Below are 15742 nucleotides of genomic sequence, written 5' to 3' on the forward strand. Positions count from 1 at the left end.
GTTGTTTTATAAAAGAAAGCTCCCGAACTGCTGTAATGGTAATGCTGTTGCTGTAGGTGCATATACCCATGATCTACGGCATAGGTAAAAGGAAAGTTCTGACATATGACATTTTGTAGGAGTTGTTAATATGATTAAGTGTTATGATTGGTGTCAGTGATTTGATTGACTTGCTGTCATTATTTCCCTTTTATTTGTCCTGTAGTGATATTATTACAGATTATTACAGGAGTTACCAGATCACAAGCAGAAGACTGACAGCTGTCAGAGAGAAATTCCAACTCACCAGCAACTGCAAGGGTTGAGAATTTAGGTCAATGTATCATTTTGTTTGATGCTTTTTATAGATACTTTTAATAAGATTTATAGTATATATACTGTAAATACTATTAAAAAAAAAAAAGTAAAGATGTTCACTCTTGATGTATTCTACCAGTGGTTATGTGCTCTAGTGAGGAACATGATAAAAAGCCACAAATTGGACTGGTGATAGAAGTGGGCATTTACATTTAAAGACAGTAAGTGTTTGAACAGTTCAGTCTGCATTGGTAAATACATGATTTTGAAATACTTTTCATGATTATGCTTAGAAATCCTAATTTATCAGACCTGGTAAACTGGTCTCTTTTTGAACAGACTCTTAATTTACTTTTCTTTAGAAGAAGTGTGGTCAAATCTCTGAGCACGTGATTTCTTTGTTCCTGAGCAGCATCTTGAAATGCTAATAAAGCTATGGTACCATTTGCTTAATGCAGAGTGTTTGATCTGTGCTTTCTTGATTCCATTATGACTGAGGCAGATGCAAAGAGCTTTCCTGTGCTGAACGGATGTCCTAGTTACGGGAGGTTATTTGTCGTTGCAAATGCAAGCAGAATGAGCCGGTGTCCTATCAGGTGTCTGTCACCAATTTCAGATTTTCTTTATGGAATCCTGCTGGCTGACTGATCATCCTTCTTCAGCTGTGATGAGCTAATCTTTCCTTGACATTGTAATCACAATTCTTGAAAGGTCTGCAGAGCAGTTGCTTGCCTCTGGTTGCTGTTGCATCTGACGTTGACATATATGTCCAGATCAGTGGCATCATTCTTGTATCTTAGTTTCATTATAATACTGGATGGAATTAAGAATGATTATTCCTAGAATATCTCTACAGGCTTTACTTTGTCACTTGCCACACAACCAATTTTAGTAAAGGATGTGGTTATTTGCAACATCTAGTTAGTAATAGTGATACAAGAATCTCTTACACATCGTTGTTCTTGCTGTATGTTTGGGGTTTGACTGCACAGTATACTGACACTAGGCTTACAGCTTGTAGACTGTCAGATTGTCAACTTGTTCTGCACCTTTAAATTCCACCCACATTTTTTCATTTCATGGCTAGTTTACAGAGCAGCTCTAATGGGTTGTGTATTTATTAGAGAGGTTTTGAAAGAGCACCTATATGGTTTAAAGGCATGCATACAGCAGCACAAAATTCATTACCCTGCACCACATGCTGACCATGATAATGCAGAAGAGATTGCATGTATCTTCCAAGGCATAACTTTTGAGCTGTCTAAACAAAGTCTTCAGTATTTTGTTTTTTTACCTTTAGAATTGAGTTTTTTTTAAATCATTGCTTGTGTAAGAGACTCTCACTGTTGACCTAATTTAAACCTTGTCTTCATTATGTTCATATTTTCCCCAGCAGTCACATGGTGTCTCTAAAGCCCCGTCGTCCTGATGCACACTTGGGTGTCCGTTCTGTTGTACGAGTGTCAGGAGTGTCAAGATGCCCATGACTTACCTGATCATGAGTGTGTCTTTCTAGAAGTATCATTTGTGTTTGCCTTTGTCCCCACCTCCAAGTCCTCTAACCTGTGCTGTCTTTGCTGTCCCATGTTTTTTTAGTCTTTTATACTCACTGTGAGAGTTATTGCCATAGCCAGATAGCTGGCCGCTCTGCCAGTATTATAAATCAGACAATTCAGATATGGTACTTCTCTCACTGGCAGCAGCTATCTGCATGACTTCCTGTAACTTCTTCTGAAAGAAAGTTTTGCTTTCTGAGGAAAAGTGGTTTTGCTGAAAGTTTGGGGGTTCATGAAATTTTTTACAGCTTAGTTGATCAGAATCAGGCTTTTGTGGCTTTTATAAATATGTAAAAGCAGGTTTCATGAAACTGTCGGACAGACTTAAATAAGTCCTAGCCTTCTTTCATTTTTCACTTGCTGCTTTAAATAGATTTTAAGCATTATTTTAGAATGTAACAGAATTCCAATTTAAAAATAGGGCTGGCAACAGATCAGATGTGGGCTGAAACTTTTCAGCTTTTTAGGGGTCATGAGCTAGCAGCACTGCCCTGATGAACTTCATTATGCCATATGAATATAAAATATTCATATAAAGGGAGATTTGCAAAGGCACCTATTTTTTCAATGCGTCTGGGAGTCTGAAATCCTAATCTTACAGTTTCTTTTCTTGTTTTAAGATTGCTGATAATATTTCTTTGAAATGTGTGAACTTATGTATTTAAAAAAATAATAATACTTTTGGGATCCAAACTTTATATATATATATATATATATATATATATGTATTATCGAATATTGCAGATGAAATCAGTTTCCTCACTGGGTCATGTTGTGCGATCATGTAAAGCATTTGCAATGCCATAGCTTAGCTTCAATTATGCAGTTATAGTTGGAAACAATGGAAATTTAAGGTGTTGATAAATCGAGGCCTAAATTCTAATTGTTGGGGGTAGCAAATTTAGGAGTTGATGGGTTTATTAGGACAAGTCATTGTAATTGTTTTACATGTGAGCAAGACCATTGATTTCATAAAACATCTGTGATTCTTAGTGTGTCCCCTCTCGTATAATGTCATTTGTCAGTAAAAGCAGGACTGATTAGCTTCATAATTTGCAGTTAACGAAATCTGTCAAGAAAATGGTCTTATTGTCCACCTTGTCTTTTTGTAATGAAGCTGTGGATGGGGGTTAGCAACAGTGTGTTCACCCTTGTGGAGGTCATGGAGGATGGAAGGTACTAATGCATTGTAAGCTGAAAAGCTCACGCTTGACCTTGATGATAAAAGTTTTTCCTGTCATCCAGCAGCAGTTGAGCCTGATTTGGCTCTTAAGAAGTCAAAAGGTCTAATCAGCCTAATGAAGAATCTCAATCATTAGTACTTTAGGGAAGGAAGTGTATTAACACTCTAATAATACTGCAGTCTGTCAACTGCCACGCGCTCGCTTATAGGAGCAGTACGTATCTGAAATGAATGGGGAGAAGCTGGTGTCACTGCGCTTGGATGTACAGGAGAGTAGAGGAAGCTTCTGCTTGGCAGAGCGTGGTTCTTTCCACATTGTTCTGGTCATGGGACAAATGCTGTAGTTGTCACATAAGGAGTCTACTTTCTTTTTCAAAATCATGGAAATTCTTTGGCCTCGGGAAAAGGTGAACTGCCCTAAAAGAGTGACTCCTCTCATGGAACAGCACCCAACCTGTGCACATGTTTTTAGGCAATCAGTGGAGATGGATCTTTTTCCTCCAGTTAAGAACAATCTGTGACAACGTGTTGACTGCTGGATTAGGAGTGTGTTACATGATATACCATCCTGGTAATTCTGGTGGTCCAATTCACCATAGGTCAGGAAAAAATTATTATAGGATGATTATTTGAAACCAAATAGCTTCTTCACTTTCCTCATAAATTGTATTAAAAACTGATATAAGTGCTTACACCGTTTGGCTACAATGGCAAGATCAGTTAGGTGGCCACGTTGTGGCTTCCTTCAGAAGCTCGTGGGGAAAAAACAATGCTCTCACGTAATGCTGTGGCATGGGGTTTTGAGCAGTCATTTTAGAGGCCCTGCTATCTGGACTTTACATACTCAATGGTAAGCCAGATTTCTAACATATAAAAAGCTTTCAGAAATGAAATGATAACACACTTTTTAAAGAGGATGTTTTCAGGTTTTTTTGCTATCTAATGTTGATTCTAAACTCTCAACAGATGAAAAATCCAAATACACTTTAATATGTCTATGAAAAACCCTCCATATTAATTATACATCAGTATAATTTTATCATGCTTTGCTACTTTCTTGGTTTTAATTCAGTAAATATATTTCCTTGTTATGCTGAGTATTTGTTGAGTGGAGGAAATTTGTGCCCTTATGGCAGATGCACAGCAGACTTCAGCATTAACATAACTCATTAAAATAAGATAAAAGTAGAGCTGCAAAGCAATCTCTGTCTTTTGCCAACAAGGTTGTGAAAAAAGGAAATTTCACTCAATTCGATATATGAAAGTCTAATCTTCCTGAACTGTGGAGAGAACAGCGTAGACGTTACTGACTTGTTTGTGCAGGTTAACTGGCTGGGTCTACCAAGGCAGCTGAGCAGAATACACAAAATTTGGGTGACCGTGTGTCATATTTTGGGAACCTTAAGTAAAACTACCTTTTGGGATGATGAAAGGTTCACTGGTATTAGCAAAACATGCAGAAACCAAACGTGTTTTATAGTGATAACACAGAATTTGCCACAGTTTTCAACCTGTTTCTCAGTAACATGATTAAAATCTGAAAATAAACTGCAGTTTACTGAACTTTTTGTAAGTTTTATTTATCTATGTATTTTGGAAGGGAAGTAAATAAAATGGACAGTGGATTCAAATCTACTCAGGCAAAGCTTTTTTAAGTGTTTAATCCTCTGAACTCTGCAGGGTGAACCCATCACTTTTTGTGAAGAAATGTTCGTGTCCCATCGTTCTGCTGTCATGAGGCAGTTTCTTCAGAATGCCATTCAGCTTCAGCTCTTCAAGCAGGTACTGTCTTAATTGTGCTAATGTAGAAGCAGATTCTTTTACAGTACAGCTTTTTTGTTGTTGTTGCTTTTGTTTTTACATGTTGTTCCTATATGCCTTGATCTGTCAGCCACGTAACGAGGAAAATTCATGTAGTCAGCAGCATCTTAATTCCTGCCTGCTGGCTTTTCTCATGTTCAGGTGATAAGGCTTTATGTATTTTAAGAGATGTATTCTTCCCCCTCCAAATATCTCTGTGCTCAGTTTTGATATTAGCATAGCTGGAGGCAATGTATCTGCTATAAACTTTGTACAGAAAGCATTTTACTGTTAAATGTGGTATTACTGCTACAAAAAATCTGAAAAACGTGTATAGACAAACATTATATTTCTTTAATGAAGCAGCATACCTTTTTGAATTGGTAAACATTTTGCCAAATTTTGTTGTATTTTCATTCTATGTGGGATTCCTTCCTGATAAGAACATTGTGCTTACTGTTGAAAATGCAGAATAATAAAATCTTTCTGAAATATAAGGGATATGTTTAAGCTCTCTTTTAATACTGATGTTGTAGTTCATTGATGGCCGCCTGGATCTTCTTAACTCTGGAGAGGGCTTCAGTGATGTTTTTGAAGAAGAGATTAATACCGGAGAATATGCAGGTAATTTCAGAGCCTGTCCTTGGCTTACTGTTTCTGGGCCATTGTGACGTAATGGGTCATTATGGTTGTTCACCTATATAACAATCAACAATGATCCCTTTGTAGACTGAAGTATCCTAAATTAATTTTTTCTTTCCTCTTTAAGGAACTTTGTCTGAGTAATGTATTGTAGTTTAAATTAAGTTCATTTGGCTTTACAAAACCTCATCTCTACCACTTGCTGAAGTACAACTGAGAGAGTTCCTGCAGTGCAGGATACTGAAAAAACCTTGGATTTATCCTGGATTGCCTCAAATTTCTTTTACCAAACTTTAAAATCTCAGCATTCTCAAATGTCTGAAAGACAACTCAGATAAAAATAGAAATTCCTCTCAGCAAGCAAAAGAAAAACTGTAGATATCAATTTTTGGTTTTGTTGTTTAAATTAAAATAAAATGATGGTCGTTCTGATCTGTAGTATTCATGTTGCTAGAATCACTAAGTGCTAGCACTTTGAATTTCTATCTTGTTTCCCGTTTGGTAGCATTATAGTCTGTTTTGTACTTTTTTTCTTGTGATTCTGTCTAGGTAGTGACAAATTGTACCACCAGTGGCTCTCTACAGTAAGGGTAAGAACACAGTATTCTTCCAACAGATGCTCTAACTCTTACTGGACTGTTGAACAGTTCTATATGGCTGTTAACCTCTATCCCCATGAACAAGACTAACCTGTTTCCTGCAGCGTTTAGCTGTGACCAACTTGAGTTTAGCCGCGAGAAGCTAATGCACTCTTCAGGTGAAATAAAGAACAGAAGAAAAATACACTAAAAAAAAAGTCACTATAGCAATTCTCACATTTTTTAACATCACTATATACCTGCCTTTAAGACAGGTAGAATTAAGTTGTCCTTTGAGAAAATAACGAGTTTTTTCTTTTCTTTCTAATAGTAAAGAAAAGGGACCATTAATAAACCAAAAAGCAGTTTGTAAAGCTAAATGGTGTAAAGTGCTGAATGGAGGCAACACTATTTGGATGTTTTTTTGTATCCCTTCAGTTTAGTGCTCTAGTCCTATAAATTAAAATGTAAATACTTCTAGAGGATAATATGTTATTGTAGATAATAATTTACACCTGATTTTAAAAGTCTCTTTTAAATCGATGTGATGTATCAAAAAGTAAAATATTTCTCATTTAAGGGTATGAGTCAGTAGGAAAGGTTGATTTGTTTTGTGACAGACTTGGTTTTTTTTGCAGCATTTCATTTGCCTTTTGTCCTTGTTATGAAAGGAATTATTTTCCTTATACAAGAAGCTGGGCTCAATATTACCTTGATAATTTTGAATTAACCATACATTATAATTAGAATGTGAAAAATCCCATCATATAATTAGATGGGTAAATATACATACATTATATATATTAAATGCATAGGATGACAAGTAATTTTAAAATGATTGGAATGGTGACAGTTGATATAAAAATCTGTGTAATTACATTTGGCATTTTGTAACTTTTGTTAAAGATTAACTGTTCTTTTACATAAGTAGTAAATCTTGAAGCTTTTTTTTTTCTGCATCTGATGTCTGGAAATTCAATTTTGCACTGAAATAAGAAAACAAAGTTTTCTAAGATTTCATTTTTTCAATTTTACCCATCTCCATTATATATCAAATAAGGTACTACATGACAACATTCAATGGTGCGTGGAAGATGTATAAAACACCAACTAGACTAACAGATTATTCTGTATGACATATTGCTGCCTTATGACTTATATCATGTTCACCACATGCAATTCAGCTTTTCTAGAATTCTTTATGACTGTAGTCAGATTTATTTTTCCCTCAGTTTATCCGTTTATCAACTATTTAGATCTTAGAAAGGCAGCGTGCTTTTCACAATAGTGCTATGGGATAGTTGAAAGGAAAATTTTAAAAAGATCTTATTTTTTTCAGACTGAATGTACAGGGTTTCCTGAAACTGAATTTTCTGCCTCAGATATTAATTTGGTGGGATACTTTTTTCTTAAACATGTTTAGGATTTTAATGCGATATATAGGACACTCTTGAGGGTGAGTACAACAGTCATAGAATACTGTTTTATGAGATGACTTGTAGGACAAGGGCTCTTGTTATTAGGAGAAACTGACATTTTTTAATTTGAAGACTTCTGTATTAAACAGGATCAGAGTTCCTCTGGAAAAACAGAAAGAAAGATTAAACATGTTACTTGTGTTCTTTTTCTTCTAATTTACAATTTTAATACTTATCTATGCTGATAAACATGGTTATCACTTTGCTAAAGTTAAGAATGGTGTTAAGAATGGACTGCTGTTTGATTTAAGAAGCTTTAATAAAATTTATTCCATTGTTACTATAATTATAGAAAGGAAGTGGAGCCATTTTAAATACAGTAAAGACCAAGGCTAACCCTGCCATGAAGACTGTCTATAAGTTTGTAAGTATCGAGTACTGGCTTACTGCTGTGATAAGAGTCTAATTATGATTCTGTTTTAACCTTCCAAATGAAACTCAAGACTTAAACTCATTTTTATTGGACTCACAAAATTACTTAAAATATTCATTCATTTCAATTTCAATTTTAAATGGAAAAGTCATTTTGAAATTTAAACATAATTGAAATGCAAAAGAGAATGAGAACTTGTGATTTCTTTTGTAAGTATAGATGAAACATTCCGTTTGTTAAATAGAAGTATTTCTGGAAAATGGTGCCTATATGCTCTACTAAGCAGCTCTACCATCTCATCATTACTCAGTTGGAAATCATTGTTACCTCAGGTTTCTCTGCTTGCAGCTTCATTGAAGTAAGGGAATCCTCTCATTTTCCAAATTGTTCCATCTTTTCTAAATGTCAATTAATTTTCCCTAGAGATTTCTTATACCTGCTTATTTAGGTTCTGACTTACAGAGTTGCTCTTTAAATGAAAATGTTTTCAGTTCTGTTAACAAACAGCTAGTATGTTTCTGTATTGTCACGTGTGGCTGTCAGCTTCACTGTGCAAGAAGAAACAACATAGAAACAAGTGAGGATTTCTATAAGATCAATTTTAGGAAAGAATGCTACAAAAAGCATTGAAACAGCTATTCAATTTTTTTTTCTGTCATTTTCAACTGAGAGAGATGAGTAGGATGAGATTGACTCTACTAAATGGAACAGACATCCAGAATACTGCAAGGAGGAATTTTGCAGGCTTACTATTACTATTGATCGTTAACTCGTAGCAAAGATAAACATTTAAAGTGGAAGACAGAGGGTGTGGAATGTGAAGAAAAGAAAGATGGCTCTGGCATCAATATGGAGAAATTAAAATTTCTGTGAAATTGAATGTGTGCTTATTTTTTATTATTATTATTTTAGCTTTCTATTTGTTTCAGTATGTTTTGAGTATCCTGTTTAAATTTTTTCTTTGCCATTTTTAGTAACTGGAGAAGGTGAATCTTGATGCACTGAAATCAAGCATTGTCACTGCTGGAAATAGAAGGGGATTTTAACTTAAATTAATTTTTCATGCAGGCAAAAGATCATGCAAAAATGGGAATAAAAGAAGTGAAAAACCGCTTGAAGCAAAAGGTACTTGAAGTTCTTATTCAAAATGTATAAGCACCACGTATGAAATACTTAGCCACAAAAAGCATTATGTGATCAATAGGAAGCTGTTTGATACAGTGTTGTTAGCACACTTCAAAATGCATTACCAGCTGTCCTGGATTTTTCACACTGTTATAAATATTCACAGACAAAAAAAAAAAACAAACTGTCTTCAAATACATTAAGGCTCTGACTTAAACCTACAAAAGCCAGAAAATTGCGTGTTCTATTTGGAGTGGTCCCTCTCCTGTCCATTGTGTTGGGGCACTGTGGGGACTCTTCGTGAACTGGGAGATCCTTCCTACTGTAATGGCAGTGAGCTTTTTTCCAAATGGCAAATTGTTGTTATTTCTACAATAATCTCTCAGGAAAAATATCTCTCTCATTGGGCAAAAGATGTATATGTTTCGTGAGTGTATACTGTAAAGTTTAGGCACAAAGGAATTAAATTAGAATTGGTGTTCATTTCAAATCTGATTTTTTTTTTAGCAAAAAATATTCAAATTATTTGTTGTTCTTTGAATCTGTTTTTGTTTGTAAACAGTGCAATGCCAAGAATGCTGAATTGTGTTAGAGGAGAGTTTTACCCAATACTTGTTGCTCCTTTTAATCCAGAAGCACGGTCATTTTGATGCATACTTTATGGATGAATGGTTCATTCTGTTATAGGTTTATTTCAGATATTCTATTTATTTTGTGAAGCAGAGCTACTAGTATGTTTTAGAAAAACAAGATAGCTAATCCATTTATATAAGTGAAGTTCTTATTTAGAATTTTTATTCAATTTGTTGCATAATAGTTGTGTTTTTTTAATCTATGCCATCTCAGTATTTTTTCACTAAATTTCTAAACCATCATCTTAAGATAGCACTGCAAATGTTTTTGTACAGCAATAGAAATCTGCCTACACATGTCCACAAAATATTAATATGAAGGGACTATTCTGTAGCCAGGTTATAAACTTATGAAGTTAACTGTATGTACAACGCAAATACTGTTCACACTAAGTACTCCAGCAAATTGCTAGAGATTTTTGAGAAAGATAAGACTGCTTCAGATGCTTTTAGTTATATTACATTTTATCACATTTACTACTTTGTATGTGACCATTTTGGGTATAACATGAAAATATTAATTAGAAACATGAAACAGTTTTCTTGTGCGTGGAAATTTTTATGTTATTCCACGTTTCACATCTGGACGTAACCTTCATGAATAATAAAATGTTTGCCCTTCTCATGTTCATTTCTAAAGCAGTTGGTGGTGTGTGAAATGACCGGATTGTTTTCCTGTATTTTAAACGCTAATATAATTTGTATGCCATTCAGTGACATTTGTATAAAAGGCTGAGAAACATTCATTCATTGTTTTGTTCCATTATTTTTGTTTTCCTAGTCCTTCAAGAAGCAAACATTCTTTTTTAAAAACACACAACATTTACAAAAACATGGCCAAATTTCACCTGCCTTACTGTATGGCATTTCCATAAGATATTTAAACATACTTATTCAACATATGCTTTCACAACAGCTTAAAAGACTTCTGTGAGTAGTTGATGCATACTACTCTACCTCTCCTTTCTTCAGTAAGTCTGTTCTTTTCTGCCCTATTCTGTTCTCCATTTTAAGTGCAGTGTAAGAAGATAACTCTAAAAAGAGGTATTGCTCTATTTAAGGTGATAAAAATAACAAAAATTGTTTTGGCCACCTTCATGTATTCTTTTTTAATCCAAATATTTGTGCTGCTCTGTTGATAAATCTGTTAGATGAAAATCGGTGAGGATTCACTAAGAACGTTGTGTTTTTCATGTATTTACTTGCAGCACATGCAAGTGTTTTGTGTTTGAAATTCTGGTGGTGTTAAATACTAAATTTCTGCAAAATTCGGGGTGCTAGTCTTTCATCTTCTATGGATAACCTAAGGTTGTTTTTAAACTGAACTTACTGTCCACTGCATTTAAAAATGATATTTCCCATTATTAATACAAAAAGTATGCTGGCCACTGGTAAGGAAGTCAAATATAAACATCCTTTTTACAGTTTTCACTGCCAAATATGTGCAGCTTCTATACAAGATAGAATTTAAAAATGCAATAAAGCTAGAGGTCTGCTTCCTACAACTCTGCATAGCAATGATGACCTCTTAAATATAATCAAGAGCCCATTTTGCCCTTGGTCTGCTCCAGTCTTGGGTTTGAATTGCAAATGGGAAATGCAGGATTGACCTGTTGAGAGGTCACTGTGGCGTGTGTAAGGTCCTTCTTTAATATGATAGTAGAGATTGAATGGGGCTCTATTTCCATCCCTTGTTCATTTGTGGTACAGTATTTCAAAGCAACAGAAATAGTTTTCAGAGGATTCTTATGAGTGGTAGCAAATAATTGTTAATAGATACAGCATGGTAGCTGTATTTTATATCTGCTACAGTACCTTTTTTTCTTTTTTTTCTTTCTTTCTCTCTTTCATTCCTTTTTTTTTTTTTTTATAAAGGCAGCTTTTTCTGTTTCACAAACGGACCATGGTGGTCAAGTCACTTGGTTACTGGCTTGTTTGAAGCTTAACTACATAGAATTAGGAAGAAGGAGGAATGCGAATAGTACCGTCCTCAACTTTCAGTAAGGAGAATGTAACTTACTGAAAGCTTATGGATAAGACAATTTATATAAATGGTAGGGCACTTGGCATTAATGTATTCAACATTATTTTACTTGCTAGAGCCCTGTGTGGCTCTAGTTAATGTCTGTTATCAATGGGCTGTTGTCAGTGCTTTATTATCAGTACAGCTAGAAACCTCTCATTTAGAGGTTTATAAAATAACCCAAGGAATCCGTCTAAAGGTTCTGGCATGAGTTTCTTGTGCTTCTAGTAGACGGTGTTTGTATTTCACTATATAAGGTTCCTAGAAAAATTAATAATGCACATTTAAGCTGATTAAAATCTTATTCAGCTTAAACTACATATGCATAAATATATCTTACTCATGCTCTCAAGTTCCTCCTTTAAAATAAATAGGTAGCAAAGACTATTCCTGGACAGACATTTGTTACGGGAAGCACCATCTATATGTGGAGTTAGTTGTGGAGATAGATATCTGTCATTCTCTTTTTCCAGTAATTAATAAAATAATTTTTTTCCTCAAGCAAAAGGTGTTTTTGTTTTTAATAATACTCTTAGATTATCCTTTCTTTTCATTAAAACGACCCTGAGGCATTACTAGGTTTTTGTATTTCTGGAGAATTTTTTTGAGCAATGAACAACTTTATCACCTTTATTTTTTTTTGCCATCTATTTTGTCAGGAATAGGACTCATGCTTTTTGTTGTCTTGAATAGTATGTATGACTTTGGGTAGTTTAGGAATGTCATGCTGGCTTATACAAAATCCCATTTTGGGGATTTGTCAGAACTGAGCAGTCAGACTTAGGACTTACCTACACAGAATGATGCATTGCAGTACAAAGGACTGCTCACGAGCACCAGCCAAACAGGTACACTTACACAGCATGGCTTCAGGTGGAAGTCCTAACAGTGCTCTCCAAAGAAATGTAGAAACATGAGGCAGCTTTCTCACTGGAAATCCTCTCCATCAGATGGCATGCACATGCCTACCCTGCTTTTCTGTTAGTACCAGGAATGGTGACTGCTTTTTTTTAAGGCCATCCTGCGCTGTGGGCCGCTGTAGTGCTTCAGTTGCTCAGGTGCTCAAGCTGGAGAATTGCTCTTACAAGTAGACATTTGCAAGCCCTGATATTTTACTGAAACTGAAGTTCAGAATCAGTTTCTCCTGCTTTCCTGTTTGTGATCTTCTCTGTCCTGTACTTCCCACTGATTTCTGAGTAACTGTATTCAAAGTCTGTTAGTGGACTGAAGGTATGTCACAGATGGCTGTGAAGGAGAGTTGTCTACTTTCCGATTATAGAATTGCCAAACACTCTGACATTGAATCATTGCAAAGCTACGTGGAACCCTTATTTGGGACATTTAAAATCAGGTTTCTGGTTTCATTTGACTCAAAGTGAGCTTCTGTGAAGCATGTTTTGCTTTGATGACTGAAGCCGTGTTGTTGGTTTGTCTGCCTCTTTGGAATTTTGAAAAAATGAAGAGTTATTGAATCAGTTAATTCTCATATTTTATAAAATAAAAAATAATAAGATTTTTGACTGAAATCTGCTGCAGTTTCCTTGAAAGACTATAACAAACCATGGAAATACGCTTTAGGAACAAGTTATCTTTTTTTATTCGATTATATCATCAGAGAAATACAGCAAATCTATAGCAATAAAAGCAGCAAGGATTTGCAGTGATCGTTAGGGGATTTTGCTTAGTGGCTTGAGCTGTTTATATCTTTTATCTCCTCCCTTTCCAACTATCCTTATGCCCATATTTTTGCATCTAAATTTTTCTGGAAATTTTGACTGTTTTGGAAGGTACTTTGCTTTCTGTTGATTCCCAGCTGTCTGTGGCCACAGTTGGGGCTACAGCTCCAGCAGAAACTCCGTGGTGCTGGGAACGTTGCCTGCTCAGTACAAGTCAGGTGTCCTCGAATGTGCTAGACAAATTTTCGGTATGTGCAGAACAGGTCTGAAGCTTGGTGCACATGTAACATGGCTATGCATGTCTAGAAATACTTAAATGAAGTTTTTATTTCATTTTGTTATGTTTCAGAAGAGCCTCTGTTGCTGCCATAGTTTAAGCCAGATACCTTGGTAGATTATTGCTGTTCTGGAGCCTACGTAGGAATTTGACAGAAACTTGTGTTTCTCATCATTGAGTTGTTAGGGGTCTCTGTTACTAATTCAGTGTACTTTGTAGTATTTTATAAAGACAAGGCAGCATTGTGCCGCTGGTGGAGGGAGAGAGGAGGAAAAAGTTTTTCTCTCTGGTTTGTCCTTAAGAAGTTGTTAATTTCCCCATGATCCTTATGCCCATATTGGTGAACCAGTGCTCTACCAGCTGGATCTAAAAAGGTCTCTTGGCTTCTCTGCGGAGCAGACAAAGCCCCTTAGAAAGTCCATCCAGCTTTTTGTTTCATTTGACCTAAACGCATTAGGTCAGTCTGTGTCCAAAGGAACCATTTCTAATTGGCCATCAGCTTACATGTCTCATTATTGTACCTTAGCAAGACGGAAACTTGAGGGGGCATGTCAAAGGTCAGTGAATCAAAGCAATGTCTGTGTCAGCAGCCAACCTTAGGTCAGTCTTGCAGAGCTACAATGTGTGCAGGTTTCTCTCTATATTTACCAAGCATTATTTCCTTGACATTGTTGCAAAGAGATTTAAGGTTTGGGGCCCACTGCGTTAGAGAATGTTTCTCAACTTTCAAACTCTTCTGCTTTTCTGTTTCCTTATGTCTGCATGCCTTTGTCTTTTTCAAAACCTATGTTAGACATACCATACATACACTTGCCAAGTCTTGTAACCTAGGTTGATGGGTCACTTTACTTCTGAAGATGGGGAGTAATGTCAAAAGCAAAGCAAAACAAAACAAAAAAAGCATCCTGCTAGGCAGCAGTTTGTTTTTATACAGTCTCCTGAAGGCATACTCAGTATACACAGACTCAAAGATGAAATACAAAGCTAACTAAGCTGTGAGTTTGATCTCTCCTTGCCGCTTCCACAAGTAATTGTTCTATTACAAATCATTCTGTGAAGTACATAAGTAGAATTATTGTTTTCATTTAGGTTTACAAAATAACAGAATAGCACTGTTCCTAGGTTTCTGTTAACTTTGTTCTTAGAATGGGAATGTTTGGTTCTCTGTATATATTTCCTGGCTTTTTCATGTTTAACTCTGACATTTTATTGAATGTATGTTTGCATGCAGCATTGGTATTTGGAGGAGAGAATGGATGTGTACAAAACCTTTGATTGACAAAGTACAAAAAAATGTTTTATTCTATTGATTTTTCCTTTTCTGTTCTTTGTTTTTATTTCCTAACGTCAAAATGGTTAGTCAGCGTTATCCTCTAGCGTCCCCATTGTGCACCTTACCCTTAATCGAGAAGGTTCTGAGCCATGCTATTCACCTTTTGCTACCATACAGGACGTTGCTGAGAATGGGTGTTCTGCAGCACCAGAGCAGTCTCTACCAAGGACAGCACCTTCTCCATTGGTTGAAAAGAAGGACCCTAAATTAAGAGAAGAGAGAAGACCAATCACAGTACATTTTGGTCAGGTATGTGTTGGGGTTAGGTTTCTTTAAATTGTGTGGCTCAGGAAAGAGCAGAAATAGTTCAGAAAAAAATCAAAATAACAAATATGCCATTTGTTTCTTTATTTTATGCAACTGAATGATATTGTTACAGGTTTATGACTGTTGTATCTGTATAAATGGGATTCTAAAACCTGATTTTCTGGGGCTTGCTGATTCATTTTGTTCAAATGATGATTTTGAGGAAAATAAATTCCAAGTAAATTTTTGGCGGGGAAAAAGTCATAATTATTATAGCAATTTTAGAAGCTATTTTACAGGGTTTTTTTTTTAGCATGCAAAGTACTATAGCCCTCAGGATTGAGGATGTATCATTTAAAATGTTCTCTGTTATCTAGCCAGGTCATTAGTGTCAATATGGAACATCCAACTTTTAAAGGATTTTACCATTTTTCGATAATTAAATGTAATAAACTAAGATGAAAAAATCAATTAATAGCTTATTTGTGTACTCTGTATTTCGGTATTGACAACCGAGTTGTGC

General features: G+C 35.4%; 1 protein-coding gene across 12 annotated transcripts in view; it reads left to right on the top strand.

Moving 5' to 3' along the window:
- Positions 1-15742, top strand: part of DENND1A (DENN domain containing 1A) — a 194393-nt gene that overhangs the window by 143605 nt on the left and 35046 nt on the right. For all 12 annotated transcript variants that reach the window (XR_010826022.1, XR_010826024.1, XR_010826023.1 and 9 more), the window contains 6 exons: positions 4717-4818; positions 5373-5460; positions 6028-6068; positions 7827-7898; positions 8976-9032; positions 15091-15222. Coding sequence is in view for 9 of the 12 variants with exons in the window: in XM_066980576.1 (XP_066836677.1) it covers positions 4717-4818; positions 5373-5460; positions 6028-6068; positions 7827-7898; positions 8976-9032; positions 15091-15222 (492 nt within the window). In the remaining 3 variants the exon portion in view is untranslated. The remainder of the gene's footprint in view (positions 1-4716; positions 4819-5372; positions 5461-6027; positions 6069-7826; positions 7899-8975; positions 9033-15090; positions 15223-15742) is intronic.

This window comes from Anser cygnoides, chromosome 20, assembly GCF_040182565.1.
Source record: "Anser cygnoides isolate HZ-2024a breed goose chromosome 20, Taihu_goose_T2T_genome, whole genome shotgun sequence".
NCBI lineage: Eukaryota > Metazoa > Chordata > Aves > Anseriformes > Anatidae > Anser > Anser cygnoides.